The 24,855-nt window shown below is 41.4% G+C and overlaps 1 protein-coding gene across 1 annotated transcript in view; it reads left to right on the top strand.

Moving 5' to 3' along the window:
• Positions 1-24,855, top strand: part of LOC121150356 (contactin-associated protein-like 5) — a 298,680-nt gene that overhangs the window by 130,076 nt on the left and 143,749 nt on the right. The window contains exons 10-11 of the mRNA XM_040971200.1: positions 1,013-1,184; positions 14,925-15,031. Of these exons, the coding sequence (XP_040827134.1) occupies positions 1,013-1,184; positions 14,925-15,031 (279 nt within the window). The remainder of the gene's footprint in view (positions 1-1,012; positions 1,185-14,924; positions 15,032-24,855) is intronic.

Here is a 24,855-nt window from a genome sequence, read left to right as displayed (position 1 = left end):
CACATCACACATCGACTGTAATTGAGGAAGGTAAAAATTAGCTTTAGTAATAACAGTCAACTTGCGTATATTCTCTCCGCAGTGTCAGTTAGCAGTTGTAGCATCTCTCTTCATTGCACATCGTGCCTGTGAGCTGTTAGCCAGCCGCCGGGCACTAGCCCAGCAGTGTGTGTCCATCAGGAAGGGTTGGCATAATTTCCAGTTATTTACGGTTATTGCCATTTATTTTTTTCAACCTTGCATTGGCACATACTGTGAAGCTTTGACAGCCGTTGAGAAATCTGTCAGGCAGGTGAGCACCCCCTCCCTATACTCGCTCTGCTCTCTCTCTGCCTTCATAACAGGTGGATATGTGATGACTGCCACCTGTGCTAAAGCAGTGCGATAATTTTTTAAAGTAATACTTTTAAAAGCTTGAGTACTAACCTTTCATGTAGGTTATTATAGTGCTCTGTGTGCATTCAAGTCCTTTGTCCCAATCAGTTCAACATTCTAGTAATGTCCCGGTGAGTACTTTCTCAGCAGCCAAGCCTGTTAATGTTGACAATTAAGCACACAATGACTCTGCTGTCATCTTTATATCCAAAGCATATTTTTCTTTGAAAGTGTAATTCAGGAAGGAATGTTGCATTTAGATGTGTGTTTTGAAAAAAAATCAGAATTTCCAAATGATTCCAATGTGTTTCATCCGACGGATGGGTGAAGGATACCGTTGGAAGAAGGAGGCTAAGAATTTAGCAATGGGGAAAAAAGTATAAAGATAGATTCTGTAGCATAAGTATTCCCTTTAACACACGTCCAGTTTTTAAGCAGTGGCTGAGGGATCATGGCCCATTCTGTACAAATCTCTTCCCCTCCCTGAGAATAGCAGAATTTACAGCAGAAATCCTTGCACTGCTGTGAATAAATAAGCAGTGAAATAATGAAACCTGCAGGTCTTCCCATGATAAGTCTCCAAAGCCAAGACCGATCATCTCAGCATTTCTCTTCATCTTTTCTCTCTGTCCCACAGGGTGCCCCGACCATCTCACCGAGTCCCAATGTCTCAGTCCCGTTAAGGCTTTCCAAGGCTGCATGAGGCTCATCTTCATTGATAACCAGCCCAAGGACCTCATTTCAGTTCAGCAAGGTGCCCTGGGGAATTTTAGTGGTTTACACATTGATCTGTGTAGCATCGAAGACAGGTAACGATTGTCTCTTCTCTTGTGTTCACCCTCTCCCCCTTCCTGATCTCTCTTTACACATCGGCTTCTTTAAGCAAAATTCGAATCCCCTGGAAATTGCCACATTAGACATAATTGAATTGTCTAATGAAAAAATTCTGAGAGAATTTCAGTCCTAGAGAAAGGCAGTTTAAAATAGTTGAGTCTCTCCTCATGTTGACTAACAGTAAATGGGATATGCAAATTCAATCAAAATACAAATTTGTGAAAGTACTAAAATTTTCCATAAACAACCTTTGATTACTTTGACGTTAAGAGTGAGACAGTGAGGGAGGAGGGATTCCTTCTCTCCCCTAGCATTTCGCTCTTTGTTGCCAGTTGTCCTTCCTTAACATAGACTGGCAGAGTGCTGGGCCTCGGGGAGCTTTACCACACAGGACCTGGCAGTGCCCAGGGCACAATGAGAGAGACCCCACAGGCAGGCTGAGCTCTGCTGTTGCTACCCCCACTGACTGCTTCTTCAGCTCAGTAGGATCAGCACTTCCACTCTGCAGCCCAGGGACCTAGGAAAGCCCCTTCTCTCCCGGGATCTGGCTCCTCTGGTGGCAGAAGTTCTTTGATTTAAAGGCAAAGTGCAGACAGCCATTGTGTGTTTGGTAAGGTTCATTCCTGGCCACCTACCTCCTTCATTCTGTTAATTCTGCTAACTCAGATTTTTTTTTTTCTTTTGGTCATTTGGTAAATAACAACAGTCTGTTCGTATGTATTGATGATAGGGGATTCAGGCTTACAATTTCTCCAGGGACAAGTTAGTCGTTCTAATAGAGTGAGGTCAATTACAAGGAAGCATTACTCTTATCTACATACAGAAAAAATTATTAAATTCATATTTGTCTCCTTTAACCTATAGAATCACTGATACCTGAATAGTGTTATGCTTGATCACCTGTTGCAGTATACTTCGTGATTCTGATTTTTCCAAAGGACAGATAAATTATATTATTTCACAATTCATGGTGCATGTAGAGTGACAACTGTGTGTCTAACTGATAGTGTAGGTAGAATATAGGGTGGGAATTTAACTGCAGATGTGGGCCAGGGTCGTTCATGAATCAGAAGGGAGGTGTTCAGATCTGCCTAGTACCAGTGTGTGCTGAAACAAGATAGGGACAAGTGCTGGAAGGAAGAAAATGCAGAAAGGATGGTGACCAGCCCAGCTAGCTAAGGGCAGCAGCAGGCCCATCTACTGAGCAGCATGAACGTGAGCTCTGCAGAGCGTGATTTCTGCTAACGTTGAGAATGACCCATATAAGCGAATAGAACTTTGCTTGCATGCTTTTCTGTTTATAGCTCTGCACATGGGCCATCAACAAGTCACACAGATTTCCTGGCTGTGCTGCTTTATTTGTATTTCCTGTTGAGTCATCTGGAAAAGTGGGTACTAAGATACATGTTTCACTAAAAAGTGCAAGTTTTGAGCACTCAGAATGTCAAACAAGGAGTGGTTACCACTCCTCCAGTGTTTGGTAATAGCTGATCCTCCTCCATCAGCTGGCATTGCCTTCTATAAAATATGAATCAATGCAGAGAAATTTAGCAATAGGGACTTCTAGGATAATTTAATTTCTAAGCAAAGAAGCTCATTATTTTCCATTATGTGAAGTCATTGTCATCTTCATGGCATCATTACTTTTGCATAATTACAGTGCTGTATAGTTGTATTATGTGTGGTTTGGTTACTTGTATCATAAGGGATTGTGTTTGTTTAGAGGGTATAAATAGTACATTTGTCCTGATTTACCAGACACTGTTTAACAGAAGGGGAACATGTGACAGGAGGCTTTGCTTGCCTCATTATTTGTTGAATAAATATTTGACATTGGTTGAAGAGGGTCGGAAGCTAGAAGGACAGGTGGTTTCTGAGCTGAGTGTTTTATTTTTAATGTGTAAATTAATGCAAACCTGATTTCAGGGTAAGTGCAATCACCTCCGGGGAGATTGTTCTTTGGCGGAGGAGTGGGAGACTGCTTGGGCTCTGCTTTCTTGGGCTCCTGATTAGCAAAGTATCTTGTCCCAGTTCTTTTCCACACTTTTTCCTAAGAGGACAGAGAGATATAGACCCCTCCTTCCTTGCTGTCACCAACTGCCTCTTTCTCAAATGGAGGTATGATCAAGCCCTCTCCATTTTGCTTTCTTCTGTTGCCATCTGTGTTTTTAGACATACTTCATGGTTCTTGACTGCTGGCCACTTTCAGGACATCAGATAAGTGATGTCCAAGCCATATTCACATCAGTTGTAAATGTCCCCCAATCGAAAGATTCCTCTTTCAAAGATCTCTTAAGTTTCCCTTTGTGATAAGGCTTGGGATGTGTACTGTCCTGCTTCTGCTTTCTTACAGATCACCTTTGAAAGGCCATTTGGAGTAAAAACTTGTAGACTCTTTTCTCAAGGATTAAGGAATTTTGCTATATTTGCCTTTCACCCATGAGCAAAGGACAACATCCTCAGGGTTCTTGGCAGAAAGGAGCAGGCTCAATTCAGCACAGCATAGCACAGCACAGGAAACGCGGTCCTCAGACAAACCCTGAGCTTAACAGTCCAAGGACAGGAGGGAAGAAGTCCCACACTTACTTGATTCACTTTGTAAAAGTCAGGAACACAGCAGCTACCACTCCTCTTCTAATGACCTGACCACTGGACTCATGCTGTCTGTACCCCACCAACTCTTTTTCCTAAGCCAAACTTAAATTTCCCTTAGGATCTATAGGAGACAAGAAAAATTACCTCCAATATTTGTTTCTTTCAATGAGCATATGTTGGTCACCTTTTCTAGTTCAGTCCCATAGAGAGATAAGGTGTATGTGTAACACCGACCATGACAGGGCATCAGTGGAGCTGTTGTGGGGCTGAGAATTCAGAAGCACCAAGATTGAAATATTTCAGCATTCCCAAGGACACACAGAGCTAAAGCTGCAGCTATGAAGTGCAGATCACCACGGTTCTCTCTCCTATGTACTGTCCAACAGTGATCAGTAGTGGCAGTTGTGTGTGTGACTCTTTAAATATGTAATCCCATCTTCTGCAGGATCAGGTAGAATTTTCAGCTGTGCAACTTTCTGTACTCAATGTTTTTCCATTCCAAAAGGAGGAGTGATGTGCTATATCAGGCAGGATCTTAATGGGGCAGGTTAGTCAGGTGCAGAGACAGGGCTCACATCAGTTTCAGGACCACTTCTGGTCCTGTGAGGCTCACATTCTAGGGCAAGAGAAGCTGGAAACACACTGGTGGTCATTAAACTGAACAGGTGATGCACTCTGATATGTAAATGCAAAACAGGATGGCGTCAGACAAGTAGGGCAAGAGGAGGTTACTCCTGGAGAAATTCCGATGCCGGTGGCAACAGCTTTGAAAGACAATAGAAAATCATTACTTGTATCTTGAAATATGCCAATGTTACTCAACCTTTTGTTCATACTTCTATTGTTTTATCAAATCAAGATCACAAAAGACATGCAGAAGGTTAAATGAAAGATGGGAGCAGACAAGTGCTTAGCTGCGTGTCTTACATGCAGTTGTAAGGCTGTCCCCATGTTGTCATCTCTCTAGCTTCATCTATCCCCATGTTGTCATCATGGAGAGAAAAGAGAATGGGTCTTGTCACCCCAGGTTTTACCTTGTCCAGTGACCCCAGAAAGGCCTGGGGATGTTATGCATAAAAATACCTCCTATTTTTCCCCCAATTCAATCAACCCTGTGCCTTGCCTTGAACTTGGGTGCTTGCCCTTCTAGGACCCTAGGCATCATTCATTAGGACAGCAGCCAGCGTTTAGGTGCCAAGATTGTAGTTTTATATCTCCCTGAAATATCAGGCTCCATGCCAACAAACTTTAAAAAGGCTCGTCTATCCTCAGGCTTATACATGTGCAGGCCCCTACATTTGCAGGATGCCGTGAGTGAGGTTTCCTTGAGAGTTAGAGGTGAAAGAGAACACATTTGTGTGAGGCTGACCAGAACGTCTTGCTGAAATACAAACTGCTGAGACATGCATTTCTAACAGATTTCTGGCTGCTATGGCTAAGTTGTGTAAAGTCTTCTCATGAGTTCAGAATTGGCTGAAGTTTGCAAAGGTGATAAGGTTGCAGAAGGGGCATGATTCTAGCCATACCTGGACCCAAACTCTTGGTAATGCCTTGGCCAGAGTCTCACATATTTTAGCCTCAAAGTTTCTCTACAAATATAAGTCCAAATCAGTCTAAGGGAGAATTCTTTCTTCCCCCAGACTTTCTTGACCATGGTCACTTAGCTCCTGCCTGCTTCCCAGGGTGCATTGCAGTGGTGGGGTGTGAGGGTGGGATGGAATGCTGGATATCAGTTTTAGCTGTCAATAAGTGAAACTTGTCCTTTTATTATAAAAATAGACTCTGGATAATCCCCACCGAAAGTCATACATTTTTCTTTCTCTAGACAAACTTCACAGTCTGTGAGTGGTGGTGACACCAATATAGTAGGAGTGACTGCCTCCCATCACAAACTATGGTTGTACATGTTTATCAAGATTGGCATGTGCTGATTTCATGAGGTCTTATTTTCAGCAGCAGGTTCTTGTGGCCACACATCCCACACCCTGTAAGCTTTCCATTGAGACAGTTCAAGGACACAGTACAGCTCTCAATTTGCACAGTTAGAAGAGGGGAGGTGGCTCAAGGGCAGTGAAGCCAAGGATGGAAGACTTGGCTGTGCCCCTGTTGGGCTTGTTGTTGTGTACAGTGGGTCAGATGCTTTGTTCTGATTCTTTGTAGAGTCAAACAATAGGCTTTTTTTTTTTCCCAAAGAATGGTCATGTGTGGGCATAAGTTACAAAGTGTGGCTTCTGCCTCAGTGAGTCCTTGCTTTCCCCTATCCTACATATCTTTTAAGATGCTGAACTCTTGGACAGTTTCTTCACTGTGGGTTTATAAAAAGGCAGTGTGGAGAAGCTACGTGTTGGGTGATCACCTATTAACACGTTCATGCTAAAACCTACCCTCTGAATGGGAGTTTGTTAAAAACAGAGGGTAATACATAAAGATGGCTTTCAGGGTAATACATATGTTTCAATTTTTCTGTAAAACTGAATGTCTTTATGTTGGGTGCCAGAAAAGCCACTGCAAGGGCAATGCCATGCATTCGGAGCTTTAGTGCCAAAGTGAGAAAGTCTCCAATATGGTGCTCTTCTTTTCTTCATGGTTGGATGAGGCCATATCAACACAAAATCACTTTCATTTCTTTATTATCATTTCTATGCAGTTTCTTTTAAGGAGGAAATGGAAAGGTTATATTTTATGTAACAGTGAACAACATTCTCCAAGTATCATTTCATTCGATTCTCACCAAATTCCTGTGCATTCCACAAGATGATTCTCCAAGTATTGCCTCCAGATCATCATTCAAATATTTAAAAGATTTATTTCTATTGCAAAGTCAGATATACAGAGAAGAGGAGAGACAGAGAGTAAGATCTTTCATCTGATGGTTCACTCCCCAAGCGACCGCAACAGCCTGAGCTGAGCCGATCCAAAGCCAGGAGCCAGGAGCTCCTCCAGGTCTCCCACGTGGGTGTAGGATCCTAAGACTTTGGCCCGTCCTTGACTGCTTTCCCAGGCCAAAGCAGGGAGCTTGATGGGAATCAGGACTGCCATAATTAGAACTGGTGCCATATGGGATCCTGGCATGTTCAAGGCGAGGACTTCAGCTGCTAAGCCACTGCGCGGGCCCCATCATTCAAATATAAGAACCTCTGGTGGCTCATTTCTTCCTTTTATAGGTAACAACATTGGTGCTTAGGGAGGTTTCAGTGGCTACTCAAGGTCATGTGTTTCCTATTTCCAGGAAACATGATTCAGTCTCAGATATTGTGAATTCCTGATTCTGTGCAAATTTGGCAAAGGGCCACAGACATGAGAAGAGGGTTTGAGTGGCCAGAACTGGCCAGAGGAAGACACATGATTTGGGCTCAGAGCCCTTCACCTCTTTCTCTCCTTGAGAACCTCTCCCTGTGGCTCATGTCAAATCACACTCTATTTGAAAAGCACACAGACCTAGTAAAAGCAAGGCTGGTATCTGCTTCCATGGTTCACTTGGTGTTAAGTGGTCCTTTTCTTTTTTTTTAAAGATTTATTTTTATTATTTTTTTATTGGAAAGGCGGATATACAGAGAGGAGAGACAGAGAGGAAGATCTTCCGTCCGATGATTCACTCCCCAAGTGAGCCGCAACGGTCGATACTATGCCGATCCGAAGCCAGGAGCCTCTTCCGGGTCTCCCACGCGGGTGCAGGGTCCCAAAGCTTTGGGCTGTCCTTGACTGCTTTCCCAGGCCACAGGCAGGGAGCTGGAAGGGAAGCGGGGCAGCCGGGATTAGAACCGGTGCCCATATGGGATCCCGGGCGTGCAAGGCGAGGACTTAACCACTTGCGCCACCGCGCCGGGCCCTAAGTGGTCCTTTTCTAAGCAATAGAGAACAAGAGCATTTTTGTTCAGCAAGGTCTTCATAAAATTAGACAGGGAAACTGGAGTGATGTATTTGAATAACACAGTGAAGAAATAATGTGGTGGAAGGAAGTACAGAAAGTTCTTTATCCTTATTATAGTCCTGTGCTTTAGGAAGGAAAATTAGGTAATTTCTTGTAATAGAAGGAGAGTTGAAACAGAGCCAGAGCCGGAGCATTAGTGCCTTTGGGGACTGTTGGTAGGTGTCAGTAGTCTTCTGATGATCAGATATGCAGACAGTGTGCCCTCTTGAAAAATAATATTGTTTCCATGAGCCTAGAAATCAGCCCTGGCATCCAGTGCAGTTTGTACCCTGTCATTGTATTTATCCTTTCCGTCTCCCTCCTTCCCTCCCTTCCTTTCTTCCCTTCTCTCTCTCCCTTCCTTCCTTCCTTCCTTCCTTCCTTCCTTCCTTCCTTCCTTCCTTCCTTCCTTCCTTCCTTCCTTCCTTCCTTCTTTCCTTCCTTCCCTCCCTTCCTTCCTTCCTTCCTTCCTTCCTTCCTCCCTCCCTCCCTCCCTCCCTCCCTCCCTTCCCTTCTCTCTTTTCCTTCCTCCCTCCCTCCCTTCCTCTCTCCCTCCCTTCCCTCCCTCCCTCCTTTCCTTCCTTCCTTGTATCCTCTTTCCTTCCTTTCTCTCTTTTTTCTCCCTTTCTCTCTTTCTGCATAGTGTAGTAGAGACATGAACAACATTACTATGATTCATTTAGCTCTGTCGAACTCTTCCACATTTCCTAGCACAAACAGCTGTTTCTAACCTTTGCCAAGCACTGTCTAAACATCTTTGTAAAATGGAAAGTATGTAGGGGGATATTTTTTTCTACTTTGAGGTTTTCCTACTATGATTTCTCATGGTTCTTAGAATAAAACCACTTCAGTTTATTAAAATTTAATATTGAACCTGGTGCTATGATGATATTGTCCTGAACAAAACCTCCCGCTCGGTATATGAATTGCTATATTAAAACATATAAAAACAATTTTCATTTTATGAGGAAGCACACCAAGGCTTTCAAATGATGGTTACTTTTCCCAACACTGTATAGTTAACAAATATTTTCACTTAGAAATATTTTCATTTCAAATAGAAATCAGTGCCGCCCACTTGGTAAATTAGACATATTTCTTAAAAGTCAAGCTTGCATTTGAAAGACAATGCAAGCATCTTTAGCTCTTCTTGGAGCATCGTTGAGGCATTGCATGATACCTGAGTCTAGCTAGACTCTTCCTGGATTGATCAAGGAAAGATGCATCAGATTAAAATAGATGGCTGATTGGCAAAATGGCAATCGATGAGGAAAATCAAGAAAATAAAATGAATCGTAGTTAAAGATCTACATGAAGACACATTTAACACCAGGAAGCACATAATGGAAAGCACTGCCCCAATGCAGTGTTAGATGGTAGAAGAAAGAAATGGCAATTTGGTGTACACCCTTGAGTTCCTATACTGTGATTTCAGTGTAGATCAGAATGTTACACCTTGGAAATGAATGAAACTTACAGGCTAAAAAGATAAACATTTGCTTCTATGACTGAAGGACATTTGCTCTAGCGTTCTGATCTAGAAAATGGGTGGTGGAACGTTTTCTAATAATAGAAATGATCTTTATGTGAACTGACACATAGCCACTAGGGCTGGAGGAGGACTTGAAGTGTAGCTGCTCTTACTAAAGGAATGGGAATTTACACTTCATTTCGTTTCCTTCTTTCTTTCTTTCTTTCTTTTTTTTTGATTTTGCAAAGACAAGCTTTATTGTTTTTTTTTAAAATTGTTATTAACATTGTATTATGTGATAGTTTTATAGGCACTGGGATTCCCCCACCCCTCCCACAACCCTCTCCCTATGGTGGAGTCCTTCCCCTTGTTGCATAACCACAGTTCAAGTTCAGTTGAGATTCCTTCATTGCAAGCATATACCTAGCATAGAGTCCAGCATCTTATTGTCCAGATAAGTTCAGTGGCTTCTTGGGGAGACCTTCTCTGGTCTGAAGGTAGAGCTAACAGAGTAAAGTCCCGGTCAGTTAAAAGCCCCAACAAAACATCAGCAACAATATACAATGTTATGGAATTAAATGAATTTTCCTTTAGATGGTCACGCTGACTAGTAACCATCATATCTTTAAGTGGTATGCTGCAGGCTTGACTAGGATAGTGCTCAAGGATTTAATATTTTTCCCTTTTTTAATGATTTATTTATTTTTATTGGAAAGGTAGATATACAGAGAAGAGGAGAGACAGAGAGGAAGATCTTCCATCCGATGGTTCACTCCCCAAGTGGCCACAACGGCTGAAACTAAGCTAATCCAAAGGAGCCAGGAGCATCTTCTGAGTCTCCCATGCGGGGGTGCAGGGTCCCAAGGCTTTGGGCCGTCCTCGACTGCTCTCCCAGGCCACAAGCAGGGAGCTGGATGGGAAGCGGGGCTACCAGGATTAAAACCAGCACCCATATGGGATCCTGGTGCGTGCAAGGCGAGGACTTTAACCACTATGCTATCATGCCGGGCCTGGATTTCCTGGTTTCTTTAGGCACACTTAAGCAAGATGGGGCTGTGCCTGAAGCCAGTCTGGGGGTGAGGCTTCCACCTGCACACTCACATTTGGTGAGGATGAGAGAATACCTGCTTTAGCAGTCTAGGTTCTTTATGGCTAAGCCCTGTATTTCTGCTGTTGCTCTGTCCCCAAAGCTGTTTCCATCAGAGAAAAAATAAAAGCCTTTCACTATGTGACTCAGTGTCTTCCAAAATCTGCTGAATAAGTAGTTAACTATTACTGGTTCAAAATGTCAAATACTCATTACTTAAGAAGAAACCAGTATGTCACAGGTTCTTTCAGTATTTGTATTGACCGATTCAAGTTACTTTCCAAATGATGTCATTGGATGTGTGGGCGATCTGGGTACGACATCTGTCACCCCATTGATCGCCAGGGTTGATTTGGCAGAACTGGCTGGCTAGGCTAGGCCATAAGAAACAGGCTTTAGAGTCTCTAGGGTTCTTAGGTTGGCAGCAGAACAGACTCAAGGCCGTGTGTGCCTTCCCTATCCCCTCTCCCCTGAAACAGTTACCCCGTAAAGACTGTTTTTTTTTTTCATTCCAGAGTGGATGATTGATGCGTTTGATTTGTACATATAGAGTTTATAATATTTGTTTAACAGCCAGGATTGTTTTATTGACAGATTTATTTATTTACTTGAAAGGCAGAATGACAGACTGAGCTGATGTTCCATCTTCAGATTCATTCCTCAAGTGACTGCAAAAGGCAAATCTGAAATAAGCTGAAGCTAGTGGCTCAGGGCTTGTTCCCAGTCTCCCACGTGGGTGTCAGGGGCCTAAGGCTTGGCTCACCCTGCATTGTTTTCCTACACATGTTAGCAGGGAGCTGGATCTGAAGCGGAGCAAGAGAGCCGGAAGGAGTTCTGCAGTAGGTTTTGGATAACTTTGGCAACAAACAGCCGTATTTTAACCCTCCAACGTGTATGTCAGACCTTACTTCTGGGTTTTTTGATTGAGCCACTAACCCAATAACTGCCACCATCCTGGACATAATGATACTTGTTTTTCAATATTGTTTTATTGATTCACTGACATAATTATTGCAGCTGCCTACCACAGAGTGTGGCATGAAGCTTAAAGCATAATAGGCATGCGTGCTTCATTTTGCATATGTAACTATTTGGAACAAAAGGAAACAGGCAAAGGAGAGAAGCACAAAGTCCCCAGAGACAGCAAAAGAGACTGCAAGTGTTCTACCAACCTGGTTGTTAGCAATGGAGGGGGGCCGAGAGGGAAGGTATCAGAAGTTTACGTGTTCCATGGACAAATCTGGGCTAGTGCAGGAGTAGTGCAGTGAATGAAAATGATTACAGAGGAGAACTGGTGAGAGTTCCAGATTGGTGAGCTGAGAGTACTTGCTTTCAGCAGCGTAATGTACTATGGGAGAGTCTACCTCACACCTCTGTGGTCGCTAGAACAACCATGACCCTGCACTGCCCTCCAGACGCGTCTAGCACTTGTAGGCGCAGCAAGCATGTTCTCTGTCACAGTTCCAGGCACATTGGCCTGTGATGGGAGTCCTTACTGTTGTCCAGATATCTCCTCCTGGGCTTGAGTTGAAGGAAACATTTCAGGAATGAATCAGGAGCCCCTTAGGTTCTGAGGAAGATGCTTTATCCAGAGAGGACATGCAGAACACGTGTTTGACAAGAATTATTTCTGGTTCTAAAATAGTGATATTGAATTTCTTATGATTATACATTTAATGACCTGGCTCTTTGTACATGTGATGCCCTGGTTCTTTTTTTTAGTTTATTTTCCTTTCTCATTAAAAAAGGATCATCTTATAGAATATCATGTTATTTGTAAATCAGGAGAGACTTCCAGCTCTAAGGGTTCTTTGAGATGTTTAAGACACTTTATGGGCAGAGTTGTTGAATATACTCCTTTAAATATCCTATACAGTGTTGATCATGTATTTTGTTTATTTCCCAAGTACATCCCTTTATTGCAGCCAGCTATTCAATAAACAAGCATTTATTGAGTGTCTACCTTCTTTATAACTGAATGTCTTTCCCTGTGATGTACAAAAGGCTGCTTTTCCCCTCACAATTTCCAACATGTTTATGAAATTGACATTCAGTTGCAAGGAGATGGTTTATAACTTTAATGAGAGAGAGGTCACTCTATTCAAAGTTTGCTGGCCAGGATGTTTCAAATTGAACTCTCACTTCAATTTCTCAGACTCATTTGCCTCTAATTTTCCCCTAGATGATTCAGTTTTCCTCCTTTGGAGAAAATCACAAATCGGGAGCAACTGTCCTTTGACAATGATTAATTACTGAGAATATGTTTTTATTCTGATGCCTTGTTGTCTTGCCTCTTCTGTTTGCCACTCTTCCATGCCTTTCTTTTAACTCATCACTGTTATCTAAAACAACTTCCAAGACAATGCCTGCTTAGCGGGGCTCTTGGAGAGATGCAAAAGCATATTGTGTCCATGATAGTAGTTTTTTTTTTCCAACAATATGCACAAATAGAAGCCACATCTGCCCTTGACACACATGTGACACTGTAGGATTACAGGGCTACATCGAAAGTGAGCATCTCTCGGCACTTGGGTTTTACACTTCACAACTGTCCTTTTTCAAATAAGTTTGCCATGTGCATCTCATATTTCAAGTGCAGACTCTATAGATGACGGTTTCTAATTACAATGTGCACCGAACCAAAATGAACCCAGCTCCAGGACACCCCTGCGAGTATTCATTCATTATTTCTTCTCACTCTGGGAATATCAGATTTTCCCTTTGCCAAGTAATCTTCAACTCCATCTCAATAAATCATTACCTTTGAGTGCCTGTGGTCAAGTGGATTTATAGCCTACATTTTTATTAGCAATGCAAAGTTCATTTAAGCTTGTTAAACATATCTTCAAAACTTACAAATATTATTATAGCTCCAATCCCTCTCCTCCTGTTGTCCCGTGAGATTTGGAAGCCTAAAGTTATAAAGTTCAGATTACAAGAAGTGAATAAACCAAAAGTCTTTTTGAGCTCCTGTCTATCCCAACTTGAGCTAACCTGAGTGAAAGGAGGTTCTTCCTGGAAAGGGTTCATGTGATCTTAGTGAATGTATGTTTGCTGTGCTGAGCAGAGAACTTCTATGAAAATATCTGAACACAGGCATGTATATTAGCTTCTTGGACTCATAAAATTATTTTAAAGAATAACAGTTTTTATCATGGCTGTCATTCTTAATTCTGTTTGCTATATTTGCTGAGTACTTGCCAAATTGTCTCACTGTGGGGACAGTGAGACATTAATGCCATGGCATTAGAGGTACAGTCTACTAACCGAGGCTCCACACAGTTGATGGCTGAGCATGAAGGTGCACTGAGATGAGGGCATTTCACAAACTTTCATGGAGAAATGGAATTAAGAGCAAATGAATGGTAGCGCAATGAGTTTTGAAATCTATGCAGAGTGTTTTATTTTCTTAATAAACATTTTGGATGAACTTTTTAGAAACACCCTGGTGGATATTTATGAAATGGAAGATTACTTGTACAAAGGAAATTAATTTTGCCTTCATTTCCATTAAGTTGTGCAGTACCTAATATGTTTTCTTTAAACAGTTTTAAAAAATTGAACTGTTTTAAATTTTTAAAAATATTTGTCTAACTTTGTTATCGTCATTGTTTATTTACTTAAAAATATATCTGCAATGGGCCTGATGCGGTGGCGCAGTGGTTAAGGTCCTCGCCTTGCATGCCCGGGATCCCATATGGGCGCCGGTTCTAATCCCGGCGGCTCTGCTTCCCATCCAGCTCCCTGCACCCGTGTGGGATACCTGGAGAAAGCTCCTGGCTCCTGGCTCTGGATTGGCATAGCACCGGCTGTTGTGCTCACTTGGGGAGTGAACCATCAGGCAGAAGATCTTCCTCTCTGTCTCTCCTCCTCTCTGTATATCTGCCTTTCCAAAAAAAATAAAATAAATCTTTAAAAAAAATATATCTGCAATTATTTGAAAGGAAGAATATCAGAGAGAGATGAGAGGGAGAGCTGGAGAGTGGGAGAGAGAGAGATCCTCCATCCACTGTTTAACTCCTTAAATAGTTAATGGGCCAGAGTGGGATCCAGCCGATGCCAGGAGCCAGGAGCTGCACATGAGTGCAGAGGCCCAAGGCCTTGGGCCATTCTCTGCTGCACTCTTAGACACATTAGTAGTCAGCTGGATGAGAAGGGAATGAACAGGGTCACAAAATGTTGCCCATATGGGGTATCACAGCGATGACTTTGCCCATTAAACCACAAGCCATTTCTAGCATGCTTTCATACTAAACTTTTCACGTAAAGAAGGCTGAACCTGCTGTAGTTTGGGTTGACATTGTGGTTGGTTTGTAATAACTCATCAAGGTTTGTATGTTACAGCTTTCCTTATGTCACACACAACAATTCCTCATCAGGAGACATGTCATTGTGAACAATGCTAAATGCTACATATAGTTTTCATAATTTAAATAGTACTTTTTAAGACAGATCTATCTAAATGTGGTTGCTGGATAGATTCTGTGAAAATTTTGGAGAATTTGCAATATTCGTGACAAAAATATTTTTCAGTTTGTCATAATGCTTTGACTACCTGTAGCATGAATCTTAGCTTAAAAATGGCACTGTGCATTTAACAATGATATATGGGTGTTCCAGCTGACCTTATTTATTCTGTTTGCTCCCCTTAGGTGTTTGCCAAACTACTGTGAACATGGAGGGAGCTGCTCCCAGTCCTGGTCCACCTTCCATTGCAACTGCAGTGACACAGGCTACACTGGTGCTACTTGCCATAACTGTGAGTAGATACCAGTGTTAGCATCAACTGTCTGTTAGGAAGGATATAGGGCGCAAGACATGGGCATGTGGAGGCTGTGGTCTGCCAGCAGAGACGGCAGAAATTGAGTTGGATAGCTATTTGAGAGAGACGAAAAATATGGTGCTTCAGGCACACAAAAGGTACCTATTTGGTCAATAATATAACCTCCTATCTCGGTGGTCATTTTATGGTTATTTGTAGCTGCCCCACGCCTGTGTTGCATACCTGTGAAACACTGAGGGGAGGTCTTCTTCCACAGTGTTCTCATTCAGGAATTGCGGCTGAGGTTCCATCATTTAGAATGCTGCCACTGTAGAGAAGCAAATTAAGAGGGCGCATGTGCTAGCTTTTCAAGGCTTCTACCTGAATGTGGCAAACATCGCTTCTCCCCAGGTTCTATTGGCCATTGGCACATGCAAATCCACTGAGGATAATGCACAATCTTATTGTGGAATGTGTGACAATCATATCTATGTGTTGGTGAGAAATAGGTTTAATATAGAATACTTGGATTATCTTCAAATAAACATATAGCAGGAACCCAGGAGTGATACTTAGAGGCAAAGAAATACATTGAAGCATAAAGCATTTCAGTCTTGCGGGGAACGTCTCAATGTGCAAGTCATTCCACATGGCTGGAAAGTGCTGAGTGAGGATCTTCCGTCCAATGATTCACTCCCCAAGTGAGCGCAATGGCTGGTGCTATGCCGATCCAAAGCCAGGAGCCAGGAACTTCGTCCAGGTCTCCCATGTGGGTGCAGGGTCCCAAGTCTTTGGGCTCTCCTCCTCTGTTTTCCCAGGCCACAAACAGGGAGCTGGATGGGAAGTGGAGCTGCCGGGATTAGAACTGGTGCCCATATGGGATCCTTGCGTGTTCAAGGTGAGAACTTAAGCCGCTAGGCCATGTGTGCTGGGCCCCCAAATCTTTTCTTTTTAACCTTAACTTGAATGCCTAGTAACATGGAAAAGAAATAAATTAGCTAACCAATAGTCTCTGAACTTGAGCTTCAATTATATTACCTCCTGATCTCACACATTGCATGACCATGGCAACTTTTTCTGGTGATTTGAAGATTCTGAACAGTGACAGGGTTGCCAGGGCTGCATGTAGACTGCAAACACTGCTTTACCTTCAGTTCATCCTTTGGCTCATTTTTATTGTTTTCCTCAAGCAAGTCCGACATCCTCAGATGTCAGTGTGTGATGAGACAACCCCGAGATCCTCCCTTTTGCTTGTGATGCAGCGGAGTAATGGAACATCACAGTTCTAAATAACAGCTCTAGGAGACCGAGTAATGACTTCTGTGTTGGAGAAATAAAGTGAATTAAGACGTGGAGGGCAATTTCAAGGTTGTTAATCCCATTAAGCTGTGAAGTGGCCACAAAAGGGCAAATATGCTAATGGAGTATTTTAAGGAACTTGATGTACATTGCCAGTTTGTGTTACTAAAGTCTTATTGTAGTTCAAGTTTGGGTACTCTATTGTGAGACTCTGCTTTCTATTCCTTGGCAAAATTAGTTGCTATAATTTGCAACACTGCTTGACATAAATTTTGTAATTTGAAGTGGAAATTATCATTGATCCTCATGAATGAGTTTTAGGTTAAGTATCTTAGTAGGTAACTTGTAAAAAAGGAGTGCAATTCCATTCTTGTATTCTATTTAATCATTCAGCAAGTACACTTTGAAAGCACGTGTGGTGCCATTGACTATATTCAACGACAACAGTGAAATTGAATGGACTCAATATATAATGCAAACACTTGCATCTCATCCTCTGTGTCCTCCTGTTGAGTGGGCCACCCCAGACCTTTCCATCACCTATGTCCTAGTTCATTCACATGGCGCTTTAAGATCTCTGCACCATTTCGCAGCTTTGCTAATCCATTTTCATAATGTAACCCGTCTGACATCCTAACAAATCCTTTAAGCTCGTTTTTTAGCTTCTCAAGGGGTTGTCTACTTTCATCCTTCCCCAAAGACAATACAATGCTCTTGTCATGGGGCAGTGAGCACATTGCTATTGACTGGAAATGTATCAAATCGTCTTCATAGCATCACTGCAGTGATCATCACAGGAATTAAGCTTTTAACACAGCCTGAAACACAACCAAGAAGCAATAATGAGACAAAAGTAAAGGAAGAATTATGAAAAAATGGTAACTAGAGGAAAAGGAGGTGTTTCTGGAATACAAACGTCGATATAGCATCCACAGATCTGTTCTTTAGTCACAGAAGTTTCCAATTCTTGAATGACTGAATGGTGATTTTAAAAGGGATCTCAGGCAAGTATGATTAAAGAAAGGAGGAGCAAAGGTGGGAATATGCATCTGTAGTTCTCTTCTTCCAAGCACAACTGGCATGTGATGGAATTCTCTGATCTTGAAGCATTTCCTGATCTATCCTGATGCCAGATAGTGTCAACATCCAGAAAGTTCAGAGGAACTTGCTGCTGTGAAGATGAGTTCACTTCCTTCAGCTGAAGGGACCAGCATCCCAGGCGGTGTGTAATTCAGTGCATGACTGAGTGTACAGGTGTGGCTGCAGCGTTACACTGAGAGACTGATGGGCCTGGCTCCCTCCACAAAGGTGGACCTAACGGCTCAGGCCAGGCCACCTGGGCCCTGCCGAACCGCCCACTGTTTCCTATTCCTTTGTACCTTTTATATATTTTAGGATGGAGTTCATACATTAATTACAGAAAGAGATTAAAAATAAGAAGTAATAGAGTAAGTGTAACAACACAATAAAATAAAATGATTCCAATTTTATAAGTTGCTATATAAATAAACATTTATTATCTTCCAACAAAAAATCACATATAATTGAATCAAAGAAAGCAAAATGTCAGTTACCTCGGGGTGATCTTTTAAATTATGCTGTTTCCTGAGGACTCCCTCTCCTTCTTAACCCTGAGCTTATTCAACCTTGGCAGCTTTTCAAGCAAATCTGCCTTCAAATATGAAAATTCCAGAAAGAAATCATTCCACTTTCTTTGCCTGCCTGGCCTGTGTCAGCTATGGCAAGGAGACTGTCTGAATAATTCTTAGCCACTCTTCCATTTTGAACTTTCCACACTCTCTTGTGACATTTGTTCTGCTAAATTAAATTATTTGGCTCTTGTTTTCCTTCCCCAACTGTCAGTTTTGTGTTCATCCTTCTGTGTATGGCCAACAGTATGGACATATAATAGACAATCAGTGAATGTGAGCATTCTGTTGTGGTCAAAACACTTAAAGCCACAGGACTGAGGGAAATTGGGTTCAAAGTTAGTTTCCAGATGACTTAAACAGCTACCAGTTCACATTAAAACACCTCCAACTGGAAGGAAAAGCACTCTGAAGTATGTTATGGACACAGTGATTTGGAACCTAAACGAACTCAAAGACATCTCCCCAAAGATGGAGAGCAATGAAAGGAACGTCTGTGCCTTGGTTTAGTTTTCTTTCTCTTGAATTTTCTTAGTGAAGTAACAGTTTCCAGCAGCCATATTTCACATGTGAATTTGTCCTTTCCTTCTTCCTCTTCCTCACCTTTAGTAACTCCCCTTCAAAATTTCCTATCCTAAGTTGAGGCAAAAGTGAAGGCAACTTCCAGGTGTTAGACTCTATTGTTAAAGTCAAAGGAGTATAATAACAAATTATGGCTTCTTTTCAACTCCAAGAAGCAACAAAAGTCTCTGAAATCTGAGAGAAGATAACTAACTGAAGAAAATGTAATTGTTGATGTTGTTGCCTTTGGGGAATCATTGATATTTTCTTTGAACATTGATCAAGAAAAATGAGCATGTATTTCTGAATTATTCTAGTGAACGGAAGATGAATAATCAATGATATGCAGCATTTTAGTGTGTCCCAGGAGAAAGAAAGAATCTGACAGGTTATTACACATTAAACTCAATGTAGGAAAACATTTTTTTCATCTCTGCTAAAATTTTGAATACAGATCAACCAAGATTACCCATAACTTTCTCATATTGCACAAATTATCAGCAGTTCTTCAGCCTTGGTTGCATGATATATAAAATAATAACTTCTATACGTAGTTATTACATATGTAAGAAGTGATATTTGCCTCCTAATATGAAATATTTCTAGGATTTTTCCCTGAAAATGGGTAGGCTTAAAAACTAATTAGGAAAAAGAGAATGCTACAATTACTCAACTCTATGTATCTATTTTTTTTTAATTTATAACTTTGACCATTAAAATTATGATTAAATTAGAAAACTAAGAATTTAGAATCTTATAAAATAATTTAAGTATATTATCCAAAAATATTTGTTTATCCATTAAAATTCAGTAATACATTAATGTTTTGAGTTCAGGCTAGCGGTGGTTTCACTATTTTGAGAATCACTTCTGCCACATTCAAGAGATAATAGAATCATTCCTTATTGTTCTTGGAATAAATTCATGAATCTCTGGGCATGAAATCTCTCTGAGAAGCATGATCATAAGCATTCCTTGCAGGTCCTTTCTTTGGTTTTTACGCCACTTTGCTCACAGTGCAATCTTGATGAGGGAAAACTCAAGTGCTCTTTTGTGTGATATAAAAAGGAAAAACATGACATTCGCACCCTTGTAGCATAATGAGTGCAAGGACATGCAATTTCAAAACCCAAGTAGGACAAAACCTGAGGCATATTCAGGGCAAGCTGAATTATTTCAAGTGATGTTCCAGAACTCTTTTGAAATTTGATTTTCTTCGTTTCTTTTCTGAGAGCACTTTTTACCCCACCACTGCCTGGGCTTCAGATCCTTCAGGGGCTTTATGTTGTCTTAATAATTAACACAGAGCTTGATCTTGCAGCTCAGGAAGTCATGTCCATCAGTATTTAGAGTCCTCTTATGTCAGCTATTTTCAGATGTGTCTGCAAAAGGTACATGTTACAGTGTTTTTCACTGTTCTTGCCTCAAACATAATGAATAACGTCTACACGGGAGTTACTCAAATTGTTTCCTTATTTGTTCCTGAGTTCTGCACAGTCAACATTTTCTGGTCTTTTGGGATAGCATTTGCACTAGTGACACACTTTGTGCTAGTGACACATTCAGATTCCCATGCTTGAAAGAGACACTTGTGTGTTCTTGAAAACGCTCTCCAGTGGATGACTCAAAAACACATTGATCTCAGCTTCCTACTGTCTCTGTGCTTTGAGTTCACCGTTTTCACTTTCTGTTGCTGGTCTCATTTGGGTCCTCAGTAATCCTCAGATAGTGAACCTACCATTTAGCCTTCTTCCAAGGTTTTGTGGAATCCCCCAAAGGGGGTGAAATACCCTGTGGTTTTGTCTGTACCATTACCACTTCTCCTACATGAAGTAGAACATTGTGGGTTTCATTGTTCTGAAGTCACTGATTTTAAAAATAATAATGAAATAATGCAGTAAGAAATTGCTTTACTTCCATTAATTAGTGTATAGTTTTTTTTTATCATCATGACATTAATATTAAATCCCTAATGAATAAAGAGGGATTACTCAATCCCTGTGTTGCTGTGCTGTTAGAATTTAGAATTTCATCGAAACATTTATACTCATTCAGTGCCAGTTCAGGCAAATCTGGCCTGCTTCCAGGCCACTCATCCATGTGAAGCCCACATATATTAGCTACATATAACTAAGCTTTTACTCTCAGTCTGGCCCACAGATTGAACCAAACACACTGAGTCACACTAGGGCTATTGAGGATATGATTCTTATTTCCAAGGGCTAAATAATAGCCAGAAGGGGAGGCTTACTGCATTATATTCTAATACAATAATAATAAACAGTACATGGTCATGAGACAACTTGAGTGTAAGGATTATCCACTGTATAAGCACTGAGCAAGGGGAGTAGATGAGATGTGGGAGAGGACGCTGCATCTCTGCTCACTTTGCCTAGACCCCAAGGCCAATCATGGCCCAAATAGCCAAATAAGTCAAGTCAAGGGTGAGAATCTGGGTAGACATTACCTTCAATGGAGCTCTTTCAGTTTGAATTGGAGTTATATCATATTTTGTGGATCATGAATTTATGGGCATTTTTATTTTTAAAAAATCTCATAAATAAAAGCACCTTGAATAAATTTGAGCATACGCCAATTTGCACAATTGCAAATGAGTATCTGTAGGTTAAATTTCTGGAGGAAGTTTCGCTGAGCCAAAGATGAGATGTGATTTTTCTGCATATTGACAAGCTGGCTTCCAAAGACACTGAGTCCATTTTCACTTTCACTAGCAATGCCAGTGTCCTGGTTTCCCTACAGACTCACCGACAAAGAATATTGGTGAATGTTGAGATTTTAACCAGTCTGATCATTGATTTTTGCCAGTCTGATTAACATTTGAACAAAAACAAAACTAGCAACAGCTGAAAGTCTGGTGGTATTAAGGAATGATAGGAAAGGGGCCCAGCGTGGTAGCATAGTGGCAAAAGTCATCGCCTTGCATGCACTGGGATCCCATTTGGATGCTGGTTCATGTCCCAGCAGCCCTGCTTCCCATCCAGCTCCCTGCTTGTGCCTTCTGAAAACAGTTGAGGACATCTCAAAGCCTTGGGACCCTGCACCTAGGTGGGATACCTGAAAGAGGCCCTGAGTTCTTGGCTTCGGATGCACTTAACTCTGGCTGTTGCATGGGGAGTGAATCAGTGAATGGAAAATATTTCTCTCTGTAAATCTGCCTTTCAAATAAAAATATATAAATCTTAAAAAAAATGATGGAAGAGCCTTGTAAATGTTTGTCTGTCTTCCTCATAACCTCCTATGTGCTAAGAGTTACGTTGTTTTATTGGTGAGTAGTGGGATGCAATTTTATGATTATCCATTTTCTGTCTCACTATCCACTCATATATGCATTGCTGTCCTGTAAACTGATATGTATATCTGTGTAGACATAAAACACCATTGCAAAATATTGGTTAGAAAGAGTTAAACGAGTTTATTGTATTGCAATTTTTCTTAAATCACATGTATTATTTTTGTAACAAAAATTTCCACTAATTTTTGAGGGGCCCTAAATACATGGATTTAGTACTGTATCCATGAACTTTTGCGCTACATCGGTGAGTGTGTGTGTATGAACATTTATTATTTGCCTTTACGAATTTGAGAGAATTCTGCGCCCGACACAGTGGCCTAGTGGCTAAAGTCCTTGCCTTGAATGCACCGGGATCCCATATGGGCACAGGTTCTGGTCCTGGCAGCCCCTTTTTTCCATCCAGCTCCCTGCTTGTGGCCTGGGAAAGCAGTTGTGAACGGCCCAAAGCTTTGGGACCCTGCACCTGTGTGGAAGACCTGGAAGAAATTCCTGGCTCTTGACTTTAGATTGGCACAGTTGTGGCTGTTGCAGTCTCCAAATGAATCATCGGGCAGAAAGTCTTCCTCTCTCTCCTCCTCTGTGTATATCTGAGTTTGCAATGAAAATAAAATAAATCTTTTTTAAAAAAGAATTTGAGAGAATTCTAAGAATGTAGAATGATTTCTGTAATGCAGCACATTGTTGCACCATCCTGAAGATTTATTTAATAGAGAGCAAGAGAGAAAGAGACCTAGAGAGAGAGAGAAAGAGAGAGAATCTTCAGTCTGTCGGTTCACTCGAAATGGTACCGACAACTGGCCAGTCCAACACCAGAAGCAATGCCAGCATCTCCACCTGAGTTTTCCCACATGAGTGGTAGAGCCACAAGCATTTCAACCAAATTCTGTTGTTTCCCTGTGTGCACTAGCAGGGAGCAGGATCAGAAGTGGAGCAGCAGGACCTAGAAATTGAGTCCATGTGGAATGCTGATAATGCAGGCACTGGCTTAATCCATTCTATCACAATCTCATCCACTGGTTACATGTTTAATAATTCAAATATGAATACACATCTAAAAATGGAATTAGAAAACCAGAGTTTTCCATGGAACTTGAAAAGATGAAAAAGAATAGAGAAATATGATAGCTGCGATGTGCTGATTCACTGTGCAAACGCCTGCAATAGCGAGGATAATGCTGGCGCTAAAGCCAGGAGGTCTTCCACATGATTTGTAGGGACCAGTTATTTGGATGATCACTGGTTATTCCCAAAACCTATATTGCCAAGAAATGAGAATCAGTACTCAAGGCTGGATGTTGAACCTAGCAAACACACCAAAGGCAGATAAGGCATCTTAATAACTAGGTTAAATATCTCTACATCCACTAACTTTGTGTTGGCATTTTTATTTCTTTCATTTGCATTTTGCATAAAAAAATGACAGAATCAGAAAGATGGTTCATTGCCAAGTTCAAATGCTCTCAACAGCTCAGGCTAGGCTACGCCATAACCAAAATATAGGAACTTAATCCCGGCTTTTAAATATGGATAATAAGAACCTAAGTGCTTAAGTCATTACTAGAGCCTACCAGGACATGTTTTAGCAGCAAGTTGAATTTGAAGCGAACTCATATCAAGCTCCCTGATATGGAATGAGGGCTTGCCAAGCAAAATCTTTACTCCTGAGCGAAATGTTTGACCTTCTGTGAGCTTTCTGAAGCCCCTTTGTACATGTGATTGACAAGTTCGGAAGAGTATGGCGCATCCTATAGCCAGGCCTCTTTATGCAAGGGAAAAGAAAAGTACATCCTTACAGGTTGCCTTTCATCACATTAGATGTAGAAGACAAGGAGAGCATGAGTCCTTGGAAGCAGAAGGAATGCCTCGTCTTCCAAAGACGAGCACTGCAGGACCATGGCATAGGGGCAGGAGGGGGTAATGAAGAGCTGGTGTGTGGAGTGTTGAGAGGATCAATTGGGTTGTGCTGGATATCCTGGGCTGGAGATTCTGCCACGAGAGGCAGTAGACAGCCAGGCTTGATTTAGGGAAATATCATCTGACACATTTTAGGTCTTCAAAATTCTGCTTTGAACAGCATAGCTACCTTTTTATTTCTCTGTTAGCAAGGATCATGTCTGGTTCCTTGATTCTAAATTAAACTGTAGTGAGGAGGGAATAAAAATGCAGAAAGGTAAGAAGTGCAAGTTGATACAATGCTTTGTAATCACCTTTTGCTGCCTCAACCTTCATGCATAAGCCAGTTAGAGCAGTTCAATGCTCTAATTAGATAATGAAAACTAAAAATGAGTACATGCATTATCTCATGTAATTCCTTTACCAAGAAGTCAGAGCTCTTTTATTTTCAATTTTCTAGCATGAAAACATAAGACAGTCTCATTAAGGGCTTTGTTGAATATGGTCAAAGGTCATTAGGCACTGAGATTGAGCAACAAAAGGATAGCTTCAGCTTTCAGTTGAATTTGCCTTACATTTAAGTTTCAAAAGGCTTTAAAGTGAACAAGAATGGAGAGAACACAGGCATTTATTAGGCAAGAGACACTCATTCAAACCTGGAACCAGGTAGGTACACAGGGTCAAGGGCCCTACAGCACAAGTTTGTTAATATGAGGTGTTGCCTGTTGAAATCCAGTCCCTGTTAGCAAGGAAAGATTCTGTTATATATGTGCATAATAGACCTTGACAAACAGAAAGACAATTTCCATTGTGCTTGTGGTTGCCTCACCCAAAGGTGACAGCCATGTTTGCAGTATAAACAGTATTCCCAGAAATCCATTCATGAGTGGAAAAAAAGGGAACATTACTGGACTGGGGCTCCTTTATACACAAGGAAGCACAGATTTAGCAACATTTCTCTTCACTGCATTGAGATACAAATTTTCTGGAAAAACCTGCTAATTGAAGATGCTGTGTAAATCCGGTGATATGTCACTGTATCATTTGATCTTTTATCAAGAGATTCTTTTTTATAGGAGTCAGAAGACGTTGGGGGTTTCTTCTCT

This window comes from Ochotona curzoniae, unplaced genomic scaffold (genome assembly GCF_017591425.1).
Source record: "Ochotona curzoniae isolate NIBS_2020 unplaced genomic scaffold, NIBS_Ocur_1.0 scaffold_4953, whole genome shotgun sequence".
NCBI classification, from domain to species: domain Eukaryota; kingdom Metazoa; phylum Chordata; class Mammalia; order Lagomorpha; family Ochotonidae; genus Ochotona; species Ochotona curzoniae.
Note: the sequence above shows the minus strand (reverse complement) of the source record. Positions and strands in the feature narration are given on the sequence as shown.